At 35.5% G+C, this 21,497-nt stretch overlaps 1 protein-coding gene across 1 annotated transcript in view; it reads left to right on the top strand.

Moving 5' to 3' along the window:
• The window catches only part of LOC142978712 (uncharacterized), a 65,457-nt gene extending 44,019 nt beyond the window's left edge, over positions 1-21,438 (top strand). Inside the window, exons 2-3 of the mRNA XM_076123248.1 lie at positions 5,611-5,759; positions 12,186-21,438. Of these exons, the coding sequence (XP_075979363.1) occupies positions 5,611-5,759; positions 12,186-12,389 (353 nt within the window). The 3' untranslated portion in view covers positions 12,390-21,438. The remainder of the gene's footprint in view (positions 1-5,610; positions 5,760-12,185) is intronic.
• Positions 21,439-21,497: the final 59 nt, after the last annotated feature.

Raw genomic sequence — 21,497 nt, 5'->3', positions numbered from 1 at the left:
CTAATTATCAATCCGGAATCAGCAAAATGATTGAAATTTAAAAAAAACAAAGTTTCCATTTGAGAAATTCGAGTAATTTTCTAATCCATTTAGCTGGATGTTTATCACATCCGTAACGTCTCAACTGTAATGAAAATGGAGTTTATTTCACAGTCACATGTCGAGTGAACTATGGTCCGCTTTATTAAGAACATTTGTTTTACACTTGTCTCTTTAAAAGCAATTTAAATTGCTATTCATTTACGTTAGCCATTCATCGATTTAACGAAGATATTGTGTAGTAAATCTTTAGATTTTTTTTGCGTTAGTTCTTCGTCGATTGAACGAAATTAGTGCTAAATCTTTCGGTTTACGCATCGAGAGTTATCTTGTTTCATTAAGTTTAGTATTTGTTTTTATCTACATTGTTTTTGTAAGTTTTCAATTACGTTTTTCCTGTTTACAAGCTTTCATTTAACTTATAATATTTGTGAGTAAGCCTTTGGCAACTTACTATCGTTTAATGAATTATAGTCAGGTCAAAAAGTTCAACAGATCATGATGCCATAGTCTACCAATATAGTTAAAAGTATCGTAATTAGCTGGATGCGTGGCAGAATCAGGTTTATGTCAAAATCGAACTGTAAAATCCCAAAACAGCGTGTGACCAGAAACTTTAAAATGAAAACGATCTAATTAGTATCATTTAAAAAATAGCATTTAATCATGCGTTAGGTAGGAATTTAAGACTACTATTTGACGTAAGCCCGAATTTGGGTAACGGGATTATACCAGCAGGTCTAAAAATTGGTAAACATGACTATGCATTTAATATCTAAAGTGAATTTCAGAATACTCTACCATTCTTATCCTTATCCTTACCACAACTTTAGTCAAAACTTATGTTACCAACAATTTGTATAAAACACCTATCACCTATCTCATAAATGTGTAAAACATCCAAAACGTACGTAAAAAAGGGCCGAATATATTCAAGGCTTAAGATCAGTCCGTCCCGAAATAGCGACAAAGTTTCCAGATAATACGAACGTTTTAGTTTAAGCATATTGTAACGGCCATCATTTGTCTCGTTTATTGTCCGGTCTGTCATGTCCGGACGACCTTTACGTCAAAATACGGACTAGTTACGAATATTGCGACGTCATTATATTTACTTATATTGTTATTGTTTAAACTGTAAAGATGCTGTTCTAGATGTCTTTATACTAATTGTTTTCTGTAAGTTAAGTGTAATTTGTTGTTTTGTAAGCTAGAAAAAAGTTTTAACGCAATGCAGATTTTTTGTCGTTTTCTTGGACAGTTGTGTACCCATTATGAAATACAGAGAGTTATACAGATCGTCTCGTAAAAACAACAGGCAATATAGGATATTCTGAATGTACATACATAATATCACGCCTTATGCCCATGGAGGTAGACAGAGACCAAAGAACTTATCAAATTTGTTTTAATTTCGTAATTTCAGTGCATGAAAAAATATTTTCGGCGTTCTGAAAATGTAATCTTATCTACTATGTTTATAGCGTGTTATTGTTTGTGCGTGTTCAAAGAAAACAATCTCATTTTCGAAAACAAAGTCCATTGCTACACATCCTTACAATCTCATAATTCATTCACAAGCGATCGAACGATACAAACAGGTGTTCAGAGCAAGCACGTGCTTCGAAATATCATAAAAGAATAGTAGACAAAATATCGTCTGGCAAGTTAGATTCGGCTGTCGTAATATACAAAATGAATTGATTATTATAAGAACACAACAGACAATTATACACCCACCACACGCCGATAAATTAAAAATATTATTTTCGTTGTTATATTTTTGACAGATCCGCCATGTTGGAAAATATTTCCGCGGTAGTGGACCAGAAATATGAGCTGTTTTTTTTTAATAATGTTCAAGCAGTTCTTGACTTTACATTTCATTTTTGAATAAAATTATGATACTAAATAAAAATTATTGTTGTTCTGATAATTTTACCATTTGATCTCTATGTCTTTCTTCTACGCAGTCTAATAGTAAAATTGTAGTTACGACATACGATATAAGAGAGCTTTAGTAAAGTCTTCCTATTTTGTCTCCTGAAAAGAAATTTACTGCAAGTATATGGAACAATAACATAGGTCCCTTCCATCCACAATAAACACTAGACTTTATCAATAGACCCTTATAAAGCACCATTTTGTATGTGATTCATATCTATCCATTATTACATTTTTATTCAACAACAAACGCGTTTGCCGTTCAAAACCTTGGCACAAAAAGAAACTACATTGCTCCCTGAGATACGAAACAGCAATTACAGATCGGTACAAAAATGAGATCGCGTCCTACTAGGTTCAGAATGTAACACATTTTTGCTGTAGGCAATATATATTATGCAAAACATATCGTTTTATTTAAGCGGCAAGCTGGGACGAATAGCCCAATGCCTTTGCCTTGCCGTCTCTAACTTTATTTCGCGCGATAACTTTTAGTAGTAAAATCTAAAATGCTGTTGTTTTTCCTTGCGCATATAAATATTTAGAGGTTGTAAAATTAAAATAAGGATTTTGTACATAAAAGTTTTAGTATTTCGCTTTCTACTACAAAGTATGGCGCGAGATTACGAGACAAATCAAAATGTCCACACTTCACAAGAAAACTATAAATTCCATTCCTCTCCACTGATGTATTCTGGATTCCTTGATGTCTAACAGGTCTATAACTAGCCCAGTGTCTAGTCTCATTTGCCACAATATACAACAGTGTCTATCAGAAATAGAAAACAATTTGAAGTTCCAAGCGTTCCAGTAATAGTTCTATCGCCTGTCGCAATGTTTGGCAATCAAAATAGCCAGACGGACAGTCAGACGAATCAAACTAACATCAAATAACGATATACTTTATGTAGATATAGACGTTTATGTCTAAACGTGATCGTATAAATTATTTACTCAAAACCATTTAAGTTCTACCCAAGAGATACAGTGAAGTAGCGAAACAAAGTTGCTGGGTTCAAAGATCTCACGTCACGCATTAAAGGTGACAAGGCACTTAAATAATCTATCACCTTCGACTCTTACACCCATTAACCTACTTCCATCACCACACTTACACAACTTTCAAAGAAGGTACGACCTACATGAACAACCTTTTTTAATTTTCAGCATAGACAACTTTGCTCTCATTTCCCGCTCACATAAACTTGGGCGGGAAAATTGACAACAGTTACTTCGTCCGAAAATCAATTTGGGAACAGAATAAACTAGCGAAATTGGTTCATCTTTTGTCAGTGTCGTTCGGAATTGTTATTTTACTCATACGTGAAGTAAATCGAATTTCACGTAGGAATTATATGAAAATCTGGTTTGTTAAGGTCTGCCGAACGCGGGCTGAAGCGTAACGAAATTAAGGTCTGTTGTTTTATACCGCAGGACATGGTATTTTGTTTGTTTTCGACCCTTTTATATATTGTAATGACATGAGGGTAAGATGACAGAGAGTTGTACAATCGTAAGCTTTAATCCGACCTTCTTTGATGTGGAGCTTTGTGGGATCGACAGAATTCGTAATATTGATATAACAGGATCTTTTTTTTATAAAAAGCCAGACAATACATTAACTTTCTCCTCTTTCGATCCACGTCTAAGAATATTATTATCATTGTAAATACACCGTAGTGTGTGACGTAAAAATTGGCACCGATGTACGAACAATAAATCATCAATTATATACCACATATGATTTGATGAGAAGACAGTTGTTATGACAAACATTTGGCATCAGAATCACATAACTCATAGCTAACGTCTTCAGCATAACTAATTCGTACTTATGACTACGGTTGATTACTTTAATTGCATGCTCTGTTGCGCTTTGACCCATCTACGTAAAGCCAGTAAAATGATAGCTTCCGCTCAATAAAAACCTTTAAAGAAATGGAAACATTTCACTAAGTAAAGGTGCTATACTCCGGCAACTTAGTAGCGAACCTTGGCGTGCACGATTTATCTTTTTTTCCAAAATAGTGTAGCTGAAACAATCACTAATGGTCAATTATTTTCCGACAGTCGTGAATCTTGCTAATAAAGTTCTCGACGAAGTTGTTGGACTATATACATTCACACACAATGCAAGTATAGGTACCGACCGAAAAATATTTATATCAAAGCTAGCGGACGGGCCCAACTTCGTCCGGACATAGAACAATTTTATCCTAGTGATCCCATTCCCGTGGAAATTTTGATTTAACAAACATTGTCCCGACAATTACAAACATAATATTAAAAATAAATTATCCAATTTTGTTAAATTGTTTATAAATTATCCGCGTACATACCTTTCGGTGATTCATTTTTATCGAAATAGCTTTGAAATTTTTCTAATAGTAAAGTAACCTTCATAGTCTTCAGTTACCAAGCAATTGAAAAGTTTTCGTTTACAATCGGTGCTTGAAACTCTCAACAGTTTAACTAATCGATTACTATCAAATATGTAACGCCGATTACTCTTAACTACATAAGTAGACACTACCGACCTCTTTCAACTTGCCAACAAATATAATATGAAACTAGTACCTATCTACTTATTTTCTATGTTTTTCTAAGTTATGTCATATATTCTCAGGAGCTTCTAGACTAAGAAAAGAGTATCGCAAGGTTAACCCTGAAATATAAATAATGAAATATTTCACTAGACATAATCTCACACGCCGCAAACTCAACTCATCAAAGGATTGAATGTCCTCTCGATAAATAGCAATTGAATAAAAAATAAATTAAATGACATATCCTTTACTAGCAGAACGGTCTTAAAACTTACTAAACTGTAAAGCTCAGGAAAACCTTAGTACATTGATAGAAAAATAATCGAACACAATCGAATAAATATTATTATAACTATTAGGACTCAAACAGCCCCGATGTATTAGGTATTTTACAGGGAATATTAATTATTCCTTGGTATTTTATCTTCATCGTCATAGAAACAATTTGATAAGAACTACAAGTATCTACTTCGAATTTTTTATCCGAAAAAAGCATAACATAGTAATTCTCGAAGTTTTAAAATCTATAAATAGTTTCTCTCATAAACCGATGAACCAATTTGCAGTGTAATCATCGACGTCTGATTGAATTCAATTAACGGTCGCTAGTCTAACTCCGAGGAACCAAAATGGTGGCGCTTAAACGAAAATGTCAATTCTCAAATTAAATTTCGGTCTTTGATTGTTAGGGGAGGAGTAGTGCAGTTTAAATTGAAATATTAGTATTATTATATCATGATAGGATTTTATTAAAGAGGATCGTTGTTTCTTAAGATTATATTTACCCTAATTACCTAGAACAAAGATGTTAGATAAAAAAATAAGCTTTTGTAACGTAGATACTTATAGTTACTTCATTTAGCTTCTAAGAAATTAACTAGAAATTAATTGTATAGTAATTTCAATGCTGTTGCTTCGCAAACTGTGTGCGTCAACAGAAAGAATAATTAAGTTACACATCTTTTAATATAAATTGCATGGAGAATACACTCGTCAAGAATAGTCGCATCAGTCATATCGGGGGAACAAAGACATACATCCATATTTAACCATATTCTAACAGTATTCCTCTCTTCTTTAGCGTGCGTAGAAGAAGAATGCATCGACTGGGAAGGCAAGTCGGTGCCGCACGGCCTACTGTACGTGCCGGGGCCGGGCGTGTGCTCGCTGTGCGTGTGCTACCACTCCGAGCCTATGTGGTGCAAGGCTATTTACTGTGATCCGCCTTATGTGAGTATTACAATAATCCTGTTACTGTAGTGCAGGACACATGTCTCCACCTAGACTTAGATACTTCTGTATTGTGTCCGCGACGCAGTACACATAAGATACTTTTTAGTGTTCCGTACCAATGACCAGTGAGACTTAGCTGCTTGTCTGTCTTTCTGTCTGACAACAGGCTGTAATAACGATTTAGTATCTTTTTCACTATTTTGGAGTCGGCTTCCAGAGGCGCCCATAGCCAGTTGCGCTCACAGGTTGGTAAACGATCTGTGGGTTAAGCAATCCGCGGCGCGGTCATTCCATAGATGGGTGACCGCATAGTGGTATTTGAGATGGGCGTCTCCGTGCTTCGGAGGGCACGTAAAAAGTCGGTCCCGGCTGTTCTTCTTCTAAGATAACAGTCGTTAAGCCATGTCAAAGGCCTCTCGGGCGGCTTGAACAACTTTGACACTAGGTTGACCACTAACCATACGACGAACGAACGAACGGATGCAGCTAAGTACCAGTATTTGACATGGAGCAGCTGTCTATTGGACCTCCTCAAGCCTCAAGCTTGCATGGTTATAATACGATATCAAGATACGAACTACAGACATTTTGTTACTTTAATAAAAGTCACGCTGCAAAGGTGACAGTCAAGTCCCAAAAAAATGACGTTAGATGTAGCAAATAAATTACTGATACAGATTTGATTGCTCCAATTGGCACTATTTCTGGCACAAATAGAAATAATCCGCGGAATATAAAAGTTTCATGTTGTTTACAAGCGTCTGTTCATGATCGCGTGATTGCTTCACGTAATGAAGGTCGATCTCATTACGGCGAATAAAATTCTTGTGACATTTTTAAACGGAAACGTGAAATGTCAAGTATGGAGGTAGAAAATCGAGGATGTCTGTATTTCAGTAGGTATTGTACTAATTTGGTGTAATACCGTGTGGTTTGCAACATCCCGTGTTAAGGATTTTTAACACGGGATTTTTTACAAAAGTACAGTTGCCATGGTAAAGGCAAGCTGCGATTGTCATTATGGTAAAACAGGGCAACTTGTTTTATCATAATAGCAATCGCAATTTGTCTATTTGAAACTTTTGGTTATATTACCGGAAGTGGAATACAGTAAATAAAGCGACAGCAAAGATATGAAAACCACTGTCATAATATAATTAATGAAACCAGTGTCAAACAAACTAACTACACAAGAGCACGTGTCTAGATGACACTCAGGTTTGTCAAAACATTGCGTGTCGAGTGCGTGTGACGCACATCATTAGTGTGAAGTTCGCTGTTTATTTACAGAGCGATGACCACCGAAATAACCTTAACCCTATGACTGATTTGTATTTTGGTGATTCGTATTTTAGAAAAAACTGAAATATTTGCACAAACTTGTGGCATGAGGTACTCAGTAGTGCAAGCCACTGCTATTTACGAAGTCTTGAGTTCAAATCTTGGGTCGGACAGAGCACTATGAGGTATTTTTATAGCGTTTTGAGTGAAATCAGTCTACAACGTTCACAATATCGTGATAGACGCTGTATGAGATATTTAATCTTTCTTGTGGTGAACCTAAACTCCACCTAAACTCCTTCTACTCTATGGTAGATGCCATATATTAATCATATAACGATTTGGCATTGTCTGTCAATAAATATATCAAACACGTAATGCTCGTATTTTATTAATACATAATATTGGCGACGAGGAAAAACTGAACCTAAATGGAAAAGCTACGTAAAAAACGGAGCACCCTACGTGGGATGCTCACCAGACTCGATACCTACATCGAGCAGAGGGCGACGATGTCTGACGAGGACATCACCGCTCGCTCCGCAGCCTTGAAGGACACCATAACAGCACTGCGAGAGTTACAAGAGAAGATAGAAAACAAAACCATAGATGATAACGATGAAACAGCGTATTTACACGAACAAAATTACGGCTACGAATTCGAAGAACTTCACACTATTTTAGTATCAAAACTTTTAACAAAAAAAACCATTATTCAAGGTCAGCGACAGGAAGACCAACATAGAATATACCAATACCATAAGATTATACCAAAAATACAATTTAATCCTTTACATGAATCAGAAACGTTCAATAACTTTAAAAAACGTCTGGAAGTGTACTTTAGACTTAATGAAATTACTGAGCCCCACATGAAGACAAATATTCTTCTGTCTACATTATCACCAGAACTCCATGAAAAATTATGTGATTTAATAGCACCAGACGAACCATTGAATAAGACATTTAACGAAATTACTGAAACACTTGACGACTACTTAGACCCAAAACCTAGCAAATGGGTTCTACAACATAAATTTATATCGAGAACTCAAAAATCGGATGAAACAGTAGCGCAATACGCCGCAGATTTAAAAAAGCTCACTACCAACTGCGAATTTAAATGTCAACACTGCCAGAAAAACATTTCAGAAAGCTTTTTATCTCTTCAACTCATAAGAGGATTGAAAGATAGCGACGCACGTACAAAAATTTTACAAGACCGAACAGTATGTACATTTAAACACCTGACACAGATTGCAACATCTATTGAAATGAGTAAAGCAGAAAATACATCAATGCTTCCGAATGAACAACCAAGTAGTGACAATATCAATAAAATTTCCACTGATTCCTACAATAATCCAAAAAAATCTCCTTTTAGAGGAATCACACCAAGAGATTTAAAAGGGAAATGTTTCCGCTGTGGTTTAAATCACGAAACCAAGAAATGTAGCGCTATAAACATAACATGCTATAAATGCAAGAAGGTCGGACACTTAGCTAGTGTGTGTCTACAACGGCGCTCAGATGCGAAGCCCAGTAAGACTACACCGGATATAAATCAATTAAACGACTCAGCGATAAGCGATGATGATGAATGGAATGATATTAATGTTATATCTGGTGAAACATCCGAAAAATACATGATAACGGTACACATTGAACATGCTAAGATAAAAATGGAATTTGACACTGGAGCCACACTTACTTCTATGTCATTACGAGACTACAGAAAATTGAAAATCGGCAAAAGAATCTGTAAAACTAATATAAAACTCAAAACATACACCGGCGAAGTAATCGAACCTGCAGGTGTTGCATACGTTCAATGCAGATGCCAAGGAAAAGAATTCCACGGTAAATTATACCTCATCAACAACAACGTTGACCCCGTTTTTGGCCGGAGTTGGATGAAAGAACTCGAAACTCTAAATTTAGCAGACATAAAAACCTTACAGCAATCCGAAAATCTAGAATTAGACCAGCTTTTGGAACTTTACAAGACATCAGTATTTCGATCCGACTTAGGCGAAATACCCAATTACAGAGGACACTTAAATCTACAAGAAAACACAAGACCAATTTTTATCAAACCACGTAGAATACCGTACGCTTTAAAAACCAAAGTGGATGAAGAGATCGAGCGACTATGCAAACAGGGTGTCATCACGAAAGTCGACCACTCTGATTGGGGTACTCCAGTGGTACCAGTTGTCAAACCGAATGGGAGTATCCGATTGTGCGCTGATTATAAAGTTACACTAAATAAAGTCATACAAGATGAACAATATCCAATACCTATGATAGAAGATATATTTGCAGAGATGAACGGAGGTAAACTATTCTGTACACTCGACATCACCCAGGCATATCTCAACATGACAATGGATGAAGAAAGCGCAATGCTACAAACACTAAGTACGCATCGAGGCACTTTTAAGGTGAACCGCCTAATGTTCGGCGTTAAGGTCGCGCCGAGCCTTTGGCAGAAATTTATGGATAAACTCCTTCAAGATCTCGAAGGTGTAAAATGTTTCTTTGATGACATCATCATTCAAGGCATCAACAAAGAACAATTACTACAGAGACTTAAGCTCGTGTTAGACAAACTAAAAGAAAGTAACCTACGAGTAAACAAAAATAAGTGCCACTTTTTCAAAACAAGCATCGACTATTTGGGACACACTATCGACAAAGAAGGTCTACACAAAAACAGAGAAAAGATTAACGCAATAATTAAAACAGAACGCCCAGTCAACACCGCAGAATTGAGGACATTTCTTGGAATGGCAAATTTTTACAACAAATTTATACCCAACCTATCATCGATCACGAATCCACTGAACAACTTACTCAAGAAAGAATCTAGTTTTCGATGGTCTACAGAATGCGAACAGAGCTTTATACACATTAAAAAAGAAATTCTAAGCGAAAGAGTACTTATACATTTTGATCCCAAGAGGCCCTTGGTTCTTGCAACAGACGCATCTCCACTGGGAATCGGAGCAGTACTATCACATAGACTCCCAGATGGATCAGAAAGACCGATAGCATTCGCTTCCAGAACACTATCGGATAGCGAGAAGAAGTACAGCCAAATTGACAAAGAAGCTACTGCCATATACTGGGGATTGAAGAAGTTCTTTTATTATTGTTACGGTAGAAAATTTATCCTAGTGACAGACCATAAACCACTGACAATAATTTTCCACCCACATCAAACGTTACCAGCAATGAGTACAATGCGATTATTCCACTACGCTCATTTCTTATCTGGATTTGACTACAACATTGAATACAGAACTTCGCCTAACAACTCAAATGCAGATTACCTATCCAGGTTCCCAGTAGAAAACACAAAGGCAAACAAAATGGACCAGAATTACAGCTTTCAACTTCAACAAATACATACCATTGATGTCAACCCAAATATCATAGCGAAAGAGACAAGTATTGATTCCGATTATACACCATTAGTACTCGCATTACAAACTGGCCGATCACTTAAAACGCTCGGTTACAATGATAATGAATTTACTTTACAAGATGGATGTATACTAAGAGGAACGCGAGTCTTAATCCCAAAAACATTACGCGAACGAGTGCTGGACGAACTACACCTCGGTCACCCGGGCATTGTGAAAATGAAGCTACTGGCCCGCAGTTTTGTATACTGGAAAGGAATTGACAATGATATCGAAACAAAAGTTAAGTCCTGTAGAACATGTAGATTACAACAAAATGAACCAGAGAAAGCACCACTACACCACTGGGAACACCCAAAGGGCCCCTGGCAAAGGCTTCATATTGATTTTGCCGGACCTGTTTACGGATACTATCTTTTAATAGTTGTAGACGCATTTTCGATATGGACAGAGATTATACCTACTAAATCAACGACAAGCTCTTGGTGCATCCAAAAATTGAAAGAACTATTTTGCACCTATGGAACACCTCTACTCCTTGTCTCAGACAATGGCCGACAATTCGTATCGGGAGAGTTCGAAAAATTTCTAAAAGACTGTATGATTTCGCACAAAACCTCTGCTCCATACCACCCTGCAACCAATGGACAAGCTGAACGATACGTACAAACAGTCAAGAGAATCTTACGAAGCTTAGAGGGAGAAAGGGGTAATCTTCAAGAGAAACTTGTCATGGTAAAAACTCGCCTCAGACGGACACCAAACTTGAATGGTCAGACACCTTATCAGTTAATGTTTGGAAGAGAAGTTCGAACAGCATTACACTGCATGTTTAGAAACACCCATAAAAAAACTACATCGAAACATCAAGAGATCAAGGTCAGACAGTTGGAAGTCGGCGAACGAGTACAGGCCCGTGACTACACGAGTGCTAAGCACCATTGGCAGTTTGGTACTATCACAAGACGTCTAGGCCGACTTCATTATGAGATCCGCACCGACAACGGCGATGTCTGGCGCCGACACCTCAACCAGGTGTTGGCTGCATCTTATATTCAGCAGAACAGCTAAGAGGTTAGGAGGGGAGAAATGTGGTGAACCTAAACTCCACCTAAACTCCTTCTACTCTATGGTAGATGCCATATATTAATCATATAACGATTTGGCATTGTCTGTCAATAAATATATCAAACACGTAATGCTCGTATTTTATTAATACATAATATTTCTGTTTAGCTGAGAGTCGGCTAAACATTCACACATTCTGCCATGAAAGTGTTTCTTCAACGAAGGTAGCGCTAGAATAGTTAAATCTAGCCACATCTATAAAAGTTACTAAGTACATTTTTATAACTCTGACTTTTAACTAAGGCCGTAGCAAACTATAACTCACAGCAGTCACGAAATAATAACCTACAACTACTAATTAGGGTACCGTAACTAAAACTACGGGCTTAAACCGTCAGGAGTTTGCTCAAGCACATGCCATTATAAAACTAGGTCTTCCTGTTTTAACTAGCTAACTAGAAAAAGGTTTAATTAGTCCTTTGACTACAAAAAGTGTCGTAGTTGAAATTTCCCTTTTCCTCGTAACTTGTTCGCACGTAACGACCGAAAAGCACGTTTGTGCAAACCAAAGAGAATTTCTGTACCTTACTAATTAGTCAAAATGTAGAAAACTGCTTAAAGTTAATATTTTTTCCTTCCTTTCCAGTTTTGCAAAAACTTCCGCGTCGGCGAGCGATGCTGTGAGTTTGAGTGCCTGGACCCCCCGGGCGAAGACACCAGATACAGGGAGCGACAGCGTCTTCGGGCCCTCATCCTCGCTGGCAACTCGTCGGCCACGCACCCCGGGCCCTCGCTGGAGCTCAAGGCGGGAATATCGTTACTAGCGGTAGCCGTCGCGCGATTCGTATGAAACACAGACCGCGTAGACATTAACCAATTGAGAATTTAAAAAGGAGTACCTTGAAAAAAAAGTGTGATTTTTCTTCGGCAGAGACGTTTCGTTTGTCCACTCACTCACACGATTGTATGCCAAACACATTCGATATTCTGCCTTCGAGCCATTTGTCTACGGGAGTTCCGTGTGTGAGGGACCTTATTACCTATGAGCCTTGATTCTTTAAATAGACACTTCATATTTACAGTTTGGTTTACAACAAAATAAATGAATTCGGACCAATTTTATGTAACCGAGTAGAGTCGTGTCGTTTATTTTTCTTGATTTTAATGTTGAATGTGAAATGTAACGTAGAGTTGTTTATATTACGTCGTAGATCCCAATTACGTAACTTACGTTTGGTAGAGAAACATCTAAACGCTCATTTGTATCTGCCTACCTTCAGAAGATGACAAACTTACAATAATGGTGCCACTGTAGTTGAGAATTTATTATATAATATACGATCTAAATAGCTCACGTCACATTAAAGATTAAATATTTATTTTCTTTGTAAGTCCATTAATCAGTAAAATAGTCGATAAATCGAAAATCTAAATACGTTCTAGTCGATTCACGCATACTATACGCATGCGTATTTCTTCACTTCTAAAAATATTTCACATAGCTAGACACATTTCGAAATTGTAGCTTTAAATTTCATATCATCGGGCTGCGATTCTGTAAATCATTTTATTATTGCAGTAGTTTGGTATTTTATTGGTGTAACCATGATAGTAAATTGTTTATTGGCGATTTGCCGCTCGGCGAATAGCTCGTTTCCGCCGGTAGCCAGCTTTAAACAAAGTACTTTAGAATTGTGACGTCGGCGGTGAAGTAGCGGCGCTTGATCAATGAAAATGTAGTTTCCAATGCTTCCAGATACTATTCCGGAACCATATCGCAGTTGCCTTTGCCAACTGTTGTAAACTATGGATTATATTATCTAACATCGAAAGGTAGATTTCTAAATATCTATCAAAATGTTCTATAAAGTAAATAATTTCATTGGTCGAACCCTATCGCTATTTATCACCTATTTCTTCATATTTATAGATAGAGCAGTAGCTTATAGTCGAACTTCAAACTTTATACAATGATCGATTGCATGCAACTTAGAGTCGATATATCATTTCTCTCCGCAAACTTGAAATCACTTCACCAAACTATTGCTACTATAACAATCAAAGTTGTACAATGGAATGTTAAACTTTACTAAGCTATATATTTCTTAAGACAAATGTGTATTTAATCTACAATCACTATAAGCCCCCTTTACACACACTCTATCGCGCATAAAACAACAATCGTGCGTGAAAGAGCTCGCGTGTAAAGGGAAAGGAAAGACCACGCGCCGCGCTCATCTACAAAGCCCGCGAAGAAAATCGCGAGTGGAGACCGCGCTGCTTTCCCGCGCGTAATCCTGTACGCTTCTAAGAACGTGCGATAGTATGTGTGTGTAAAAGTGGCTAATATCATTGGTATATTTTTTTTTTTGTCAAAAGTCTGTTTGAAGGCAAAGTTGACACGGCAATGTTGTCACATTTCGCGTTTGTACTTGAATGTACAATTCAAATACAAATGTAGAATACGGTAATCGAAATTAAATCGCCTATCGTGCCATCTATAATGAAGGTTAATGATTCATGTTTCATTGATTGATATTTGTCATGTGTTCGTGACTGTACTGTCATGTAACCAGACATGATAATTTGTGGCAATCGAAATAAATGATGGGGAACTACCACCATTTGTTCTCAGGAGTACCTATTGAAATTTCGAAGAACTCGAAAAGGTAAATTAAAACCTAGGGCTTGGTATTGGTTTTAAAATGAAAGGACGAGAAAAAAGAAATAACCCTTAGGTATACCATTAGTCGCATTGCTTAGGATTTCTTAAGTATATAAATTAATCTCAGACCTAATTCTTCAATCTATCTTCTCAAACGAATATCTCTGACGAACGCTATCTGAAATACGCTTTCCACTACTTTTTCCTTCATAAAATATATTTTTGTAAAATCTTATGAAATTGTCCGCATCGCCTGATTTACATGTTTATAAAATTGCCTTCATGTACATTGGCTTCATGTTCATTGTATGAACATAATAATTTTAATAAAAAAAACAGCTTTCAAGAAAAACTTGAAGCAAAGTGCCTTGAGAGTCGAGGCAAGCGTAATTACAAGCTTAGAGCTTAATAACGTTGAAAATTCTTAGATTAAGATTTTTTACTTTGGCAACTTGTCGCGTTAAAATTTTTAATTGCCATCATTTTTATTCAGGAGTAAAATATTTACAGAATCGTACCCAAGCTATTTAGTATTAATGAACTAGTGCAATAATGTAGTAAACGTGATATTACAATACTTGTATACGTGAATAGTTGAGGGGTTCACCGATTTGAAGCGTTCGTGTATTAAATAGGGGTGACTACGACGAAACATGGCCCCATATCGTGCGGACTAAATGCTAACTGCCTGTGAAATTTATTCACTATTAGCCGTTATCACATGCTACACAGTTACCAACAAAGTTAGACGTAAAAATGATTAATTTCGAATTGTTTTTATTTAAAAACTTTCTCCATAAATATTAGCTTTGCGGATTTATAGCTCCAACTCGAAACGAACGGCTTTAAAAGGTATAAAGTCTATTATTCTAACGTGTCAAGTCCAGAAAAAGACCTCATCGTGTTCAAATAAACCTTTTAAAAAGGCTTTTACGTAAAGTGACAAGGGAACGTAACGCGGCTCAGTTTTTTATCTATCTCTAGCTGACAGATAAAAATAAATGTGGGTAGAATGAAATATAGTTATGATTAATGTTTTCTGTGAACGATTACCGACCTAATGTCGAAGGGATTTGTTTGTTCATATTAAACAGAGATTAGGTAGCAAATAGAGAGGTACTTTGATGGGTATTCGTGTGTATTGACTATATTTGAGAACTGGTAATAAAGTCTAATGTTACTCGCTAGATACATGATCAGATAACAAGTTTGTATAGGAATTCTATGAAATAAACTCTATAATCTTTGTAACAGTTATTACGTGGAACTTGAATTGTATAATTTTCTGTACACGTGTACAGTTTGTCCTATCTGGCTACTTACCTACCTATCTAGACAGGTACAATTTGAGCACACCTATAAGGAAACTACACAACTGATAATGTATAATCAGTGCTTATTCTAGCTCTTTGTCTATGACGTCAGTAAGAGTCCAATTTAAAGGTTTTTTTACTTATTCTTCTTTTTTGCAGGTCCAAAGTGTTGTTTAGTCGTTAAACTTTAAATGCTTTAACTGGATACCGTGTAAAAGTAACACAACTCAAATCTATGACTCTCATGGATGTGTTCTATGCGGGCTATACTATCTTTACCTACTACTAGTAATTACCAGTTCCTAAGCATAAGGGCTCTTCATATTTCCTAAAGCTTACCAAACATAATAGAAACTAACGCAATTAAGTTTAATTTGCAAACCCTTCGCTACATTTGGTAATAAACGTCTGAACGCGTTAAACACTACTTAGTTTCATATTGACTGCCGGCAACATTGTTTCCGCAATACCGCCGCCATTTGCAAAGGAACTCAAAGAGTAAAATCGTTGAAAATTATCTTATCGAGTTTTCTTCGTCGGTTTGTTCTCTCCTTCTTGTACTAACTGTAGGTGTTTATTGTTTAGGTACGTGAATGGATAACACGAGTTGGTAGCATGCTTTAAAGCAGTTTATCAAAAAGTGATACGAGTTCATTTTCGTTGAATATGGCTGACCAAATCCGACTCTTCCAGTATATAAAACAGGGATGTTGCGGGCATCTGCACCCACAAACGCAGAACATCCGCATCAATACAGACATTTGCATCCGCAGATGTTTGAAATAAAAACTCGACATCAGCAACTACCCTAATTCAAAACATGGAGAAAAAGAATTAACTGTTCTCTTTCTGTGTCTCATTAGACAAAGGCCTCTCCCCTACATATCCAGTCCCCTCGGTCGTTTGCTGCATTCGGCTGAATATCCAGGAATGCGTCCAAGTTGTCCCGCCATCTCCGTTTGGGCCTTCCCCCTTGCCGCCGACCATCTTGTGGCACCCACTTCGTGGCAATGTCAGCCCAGGTCTCAGGGTTCAACATGGGCATGTAAAATTGTTGATTTCAGTAGAATTTCCTTTTGGATAGACAGCGATCGATTTGAGATATAAAAAATCTCTCCTGTAGACATATTAATACTTGCTTCTTATAAACCTTTTAACCTAAAATATTTTAGATACCATACTATGTTGACTAAAACTTATATCTTTTCTTTCTTGAATACTAATACCTATTTTTACGTATATACAGAGGTCATGTACTGTTAACTACATAAACTGATCGTAAATAACAGATGTAAAGTAAATACCGAGCACATGTGCAGACAATGTCATAGTGTCAAAAGAACAAGTCTTCAAATAAATATTTAATAGTAAAAGTGACTTTTACAATCGATATTTGCGTTACTTCACGAGTTAAGTAGCTGATTGGAAATCAAAATTATTTATTCATTACTAGTGACCCGCCCGACTTTGCCCGATTTAAGAAGCTATTTTACAAAATAGCCTTAACACTTTATAATTTATCCAACACTAGCTGACCCGCGCAACTTTGTTTGCGTCACATAAGAGAGAATGAGTCATAATGTTTCCCGTTTTTATAACATTTCTAACTGGTACTCTGCTCCTATTGGTCGTAGCGTGATGATAGATAGCCTTCTTCAATAAATGGGCTATCTAACACTGAAATAATTTTTCAAATCGGACCCGTAGTTCCTGAGATTAGCGCGTTCAAACAAACAAACTCTTCAGCTTCAGTATAGATTTCTCTTGAATCACTCTATCTATTAAAAAAACCGCATCAAAATCCATTGTGTAATTTTAAAGAATTAAGCGTAAGGATAGGATAAGCATACGGAAAGCAACCTTGTTTTTTACTATGTAGTGAAGGTCAGTCAATGTTACTACTTAAGATAAGTTACTCATTCTGGGCACTTCAAATATGCTGATCATGTATCTATCTAGTAACGTCAAACTCCAATCGTGTTTCGCTATTTTTTACCTTACTCATATTTATAACTCCTGAGATTAGCGCGTTTAAACAAGCAAACGTTCCTTTGTTTCAACAATAATATGATCTGCTCTAGCTAGAGTTTCGTGCCGTTTTACTCATAAATACATTTAGCAAAATAATATCTTTCCATTACTGGCTACGAATGCAGTACCAAAATAAAGCCGTAGTAGACCCACAATGAACTGCATCCAACGTTCCCAGTACTTAACATATGAAAAGCTTCCAATATACGCGAAAGCCTACCTTCGAAAGCAAATGCACTCTGCATTATTAAAACGAAATCGTTTCCACGTATATCATTACTGAAAGCAGATTAGTTTACATGATTATGAAACGAAATGAACACTACACATGACAAATTATGTCACACTAACTATTAAAAAGAAAAACTAGACGTTATAATTGTAATAATAGAGGTTAGAATCGTTTGAATACAATTGCATGAGTGATTGTAATCGCTCGCGTGTTCGAACGACTTTAAAAATATTGTGGGTAGTTGAAATAATAGTGAATATCGCTAACACGGCTTTGAACCTTGACAATAAGGCATCCCCTCAGCTAATTGCGTATACATTTGCATAGTGGATTTCGTTTATAAGGTCAAAATATGTCCTAGATAACCCTCGATCCAGTGAAAAAAATATACAGATTTACGACCAGTTTCAGTTTTGAAATAACTGTCAGATAAGCTATCTACTAGATAAAATGACAGCAAATGTGTGAAAACAACTGTCAAAATGTTACCTAGGAAACTGTAGGATATCGTCATAATAGTCTCTGCATCGCCCTAAGGAAGACTTGCAGATAATGCCCTTGACAAGTCCGCATTTTTACAGCTTTGTACTTAAGTACTTTTGCGGTGAAAACCGGGCTTAATATCAGCTTGACGAGTAAAATCTGTCAAAAATAGTTTGCACAGATTATAAATGCCGAAACGTCAAATTTATTAGTCGGAATTATCTGACAACGAAAAGTCGGCGCTTAGTGAAATGTGAACTTGAACATAAACGTTTGAATGCAGTATTTTGTGAAGGTCGCTCGAAGAACAATAGTTTATTAGACTTTAGCTGCAATATTTTACTACAATATTGATTTATGACACGTAAAAAGGGCATTACAAACATACACCTACTGTAGTAAACAGTTTACAGAACTGAATAATACCTTTTAAGTTTCAATCTTTCGATCTATAATCACTAACGCGTGGCATGACGGGCGTTAGTAATTAAAAGAAAGTTTTGGTTAGGTTTTGGTTAGTTTATCAGATGGAATTTAGACAGTAATTTTCAGACACTTGCTGTCGCTATCTACCGGATTGTTTAACAGCAACATTTATTTATAAGCTGCAAAACTGACCTTGGGGTCTGGTTTCACAATTTCTATATTATAACTCTTAGATGTTGTCAAATGGAATTATGACAGTTGATTTATAAACATTAGCTGTCACTCTATCTATTGGATAGCTTATCTGACACTTAAGAAAAGTGTCTTACTTAAATTATATAAGCCTTGAAAGTGGATTATATTTTCTTAAAAGACAGCAGAATAATAAAAATACTAGATGAATTTATCACCGTACAGTCATTTCAATAACTTTTTCAGGTCGATTGCACTATGCGTAACAAATTGAGTGTGACTGAATTTAGTTATTGTTATTTCAATGCGCCGATAAAATTGTATAACCCCTTATATAGAGGCATTTAATTAGTACATTTAAATTAATAAGGTAGTTGACTACATTAACAAAAGCAACTTATCTCGTAAGTACATGAACGGTTCATTCAAAATGCTCATGCTATGTCAATTTTTTTTTGTAAACGATGTTGAAATTTTAATTATTACAGAATGAAATACAATATGTAGTATTTCTAAGTTAAAATGTGTTTGTGATATTTCATAAAGTCAACTACCCTATTTTTTGAGCTAAGTTACAAGGGTTAAACTCAGTCAATAATAAAGACAAGCTCAAGTTTGATTGAAGCAAATACAAATAAAGTTAAATAAATTGAAAAGATCTTGGAGTAGAATAAGACTTCTTGATTTATTTTCAGTTAAAAGCCGCTGAACATGTTCAATCCTTCAAAACACTATATGCTGAAGCATGTTTATTTCATCGAAAAAATATTTGTCATTGATATGAATGTTTATTTTAACCTAAGTAGCTCTATTTGATTATCGTCGTACCGATTATCATCCTTGCGTCTCAAGTTGATAATATCTACTGTTCAATAAGCGCGTTATACCGCGGCGATTGTCGTGATTATTTAATAGACTTCCCTTTTTACCATACGTATTTGATATGTAACTTGTCAACGTCTAGACATGTAAAACTGTGTCATATAAACGAAATCCACTATCAATTAAGGGTACAAGAGCAATACATAGATTGTCTGTCGTTAATACCATAATCTTTGCAAGATTTTCGATTGCAAAACGCACTTCAAAACACTGGTTATTTAAGAATTGCCAACATAAAAGGTGAATGTGTTGCCAGCTCGTCGTGTTTTGAACTTGTGCTCTTAAAATAATTGTTAAAAAGGAATTGAGATTACTTCATAAAATCGATTATAGTCACACATTCAGTAGGTAGGTAATAATTAGCTAGTAATTAAAAGTATGGGGTAGCCCACGAAAGTGCGGGAACAGAATTAGGAAAAATGTAAAATATATTTATTTAGCTCAAGAAAAATGGGAAACTGTAATATTGTAGCGGGTCATCCATATTTAATTTATTTATCTACCCTATATTTATAAGTTTCGTCGAATATTTAGAAAAATCTAATAAATTTCTAGACACGCTGATAATATGATTTCAATGCTATACTAAATTATGAATTTAAGTATACCTACCTAGTGTAAATGTAGGTAGATAAACATTTTAAATAAAATATTAACTAATTAATAAAATTGCAATGAAGTTGGGAACACCTTTTAGATTAATTAGAAAAGAAAAAGATCCCACAATTTTAATGATACCTCCATTATAAAATAATATAATTTACGAATGCTTTGGCCAAAGAACAAGACTATTTACTTGTGTAATCCAATAAAGTACTATTTTGATGTCCTTCCTTCTTCTCAGGAGCATTGTGTAAACACTGGTTGTAGAAAAATATAATTAAAGTAAGGATCCTGTAAGGTATGCACATTGCTAAATTCTGTCAGAAGATTGATGATGGTTGAATGTCTTTGATAAAAAGATCTAGTGATAGGTACTAAGGGGCAATCTTTTCGGCAGAGTATTAGCTATGTATTGTACCATGTAAAAATGTCCAAATTGCTTATGATTCAAAGAAAAGTGTGCCATAAGTCATAAAATTGTATAATTAGAGTAATATTGCAAAAAAACTGCACCATTTGAAATTTTACACAATAATAATTATTACATAAATTTGCTGTGAATTTGGCTTTACTTTTTACTAAAAAAAATAAAATACCTATGTAAGTTTTGTGACACATTACTCCAGAATTATTATAATTTCTTACAAAGGGCAAGATTTTTTTTATTTGCACTATCTACAATAATGAAATCTACACATTTAAAATATGAAAAAAATAATAAGGTATGTGATATTTTGCTGGTTGTATATTTTGCATACATAATTATTAAGAATGACAGCTTTAAAATATAGGTGATAAGACACTATTGTTTAAAATTATTAATTGTTACATCAGCAATCCTGAAAACTATTATTTAAAAAATAATATTGAAATATGATACCAAAAAGTTTGTTTAATAACTGAGATTTATATTGTATCTGTGGTAAAGTATGTCAATCTTATTTGTTTATGGTCATATTGTTTGAATATTTTTTCAGTCCGGTATTACTGTAGTATTAAATTGATCAATTGTAAATATTGTATGCAAATAAATTTTAATTGATTAGCTTAATAAAGATACCCAATTAAATAATTTATTGTGTGTTTATTTACCCTACCACCACACCCCACAAATGCATGTTGAGTGCAATA

This window comes from Anticarsia gemmatalis, chromosome 15 (genome assembly GCF_050436995.1).
Source record: "Anticarsia gemmatalis isolate Benzon Research Colony breed Stoneville strain chromosome 15, ilAntGemm2 primary, whole genome shotgun sequence".
Classification (NCBI taxonomy): Eukaryota; Metazoa; Arthropoda; class Insecta; order Lepidoptera; family Erebidae; genus Anticarsia; species Anticarsia gemmatalis.
The sequence above is the reverse complement of the archived record's forward strand: the minus strand, read 5'-3'. Positions and strand labels throughout refer to the sequence as shown.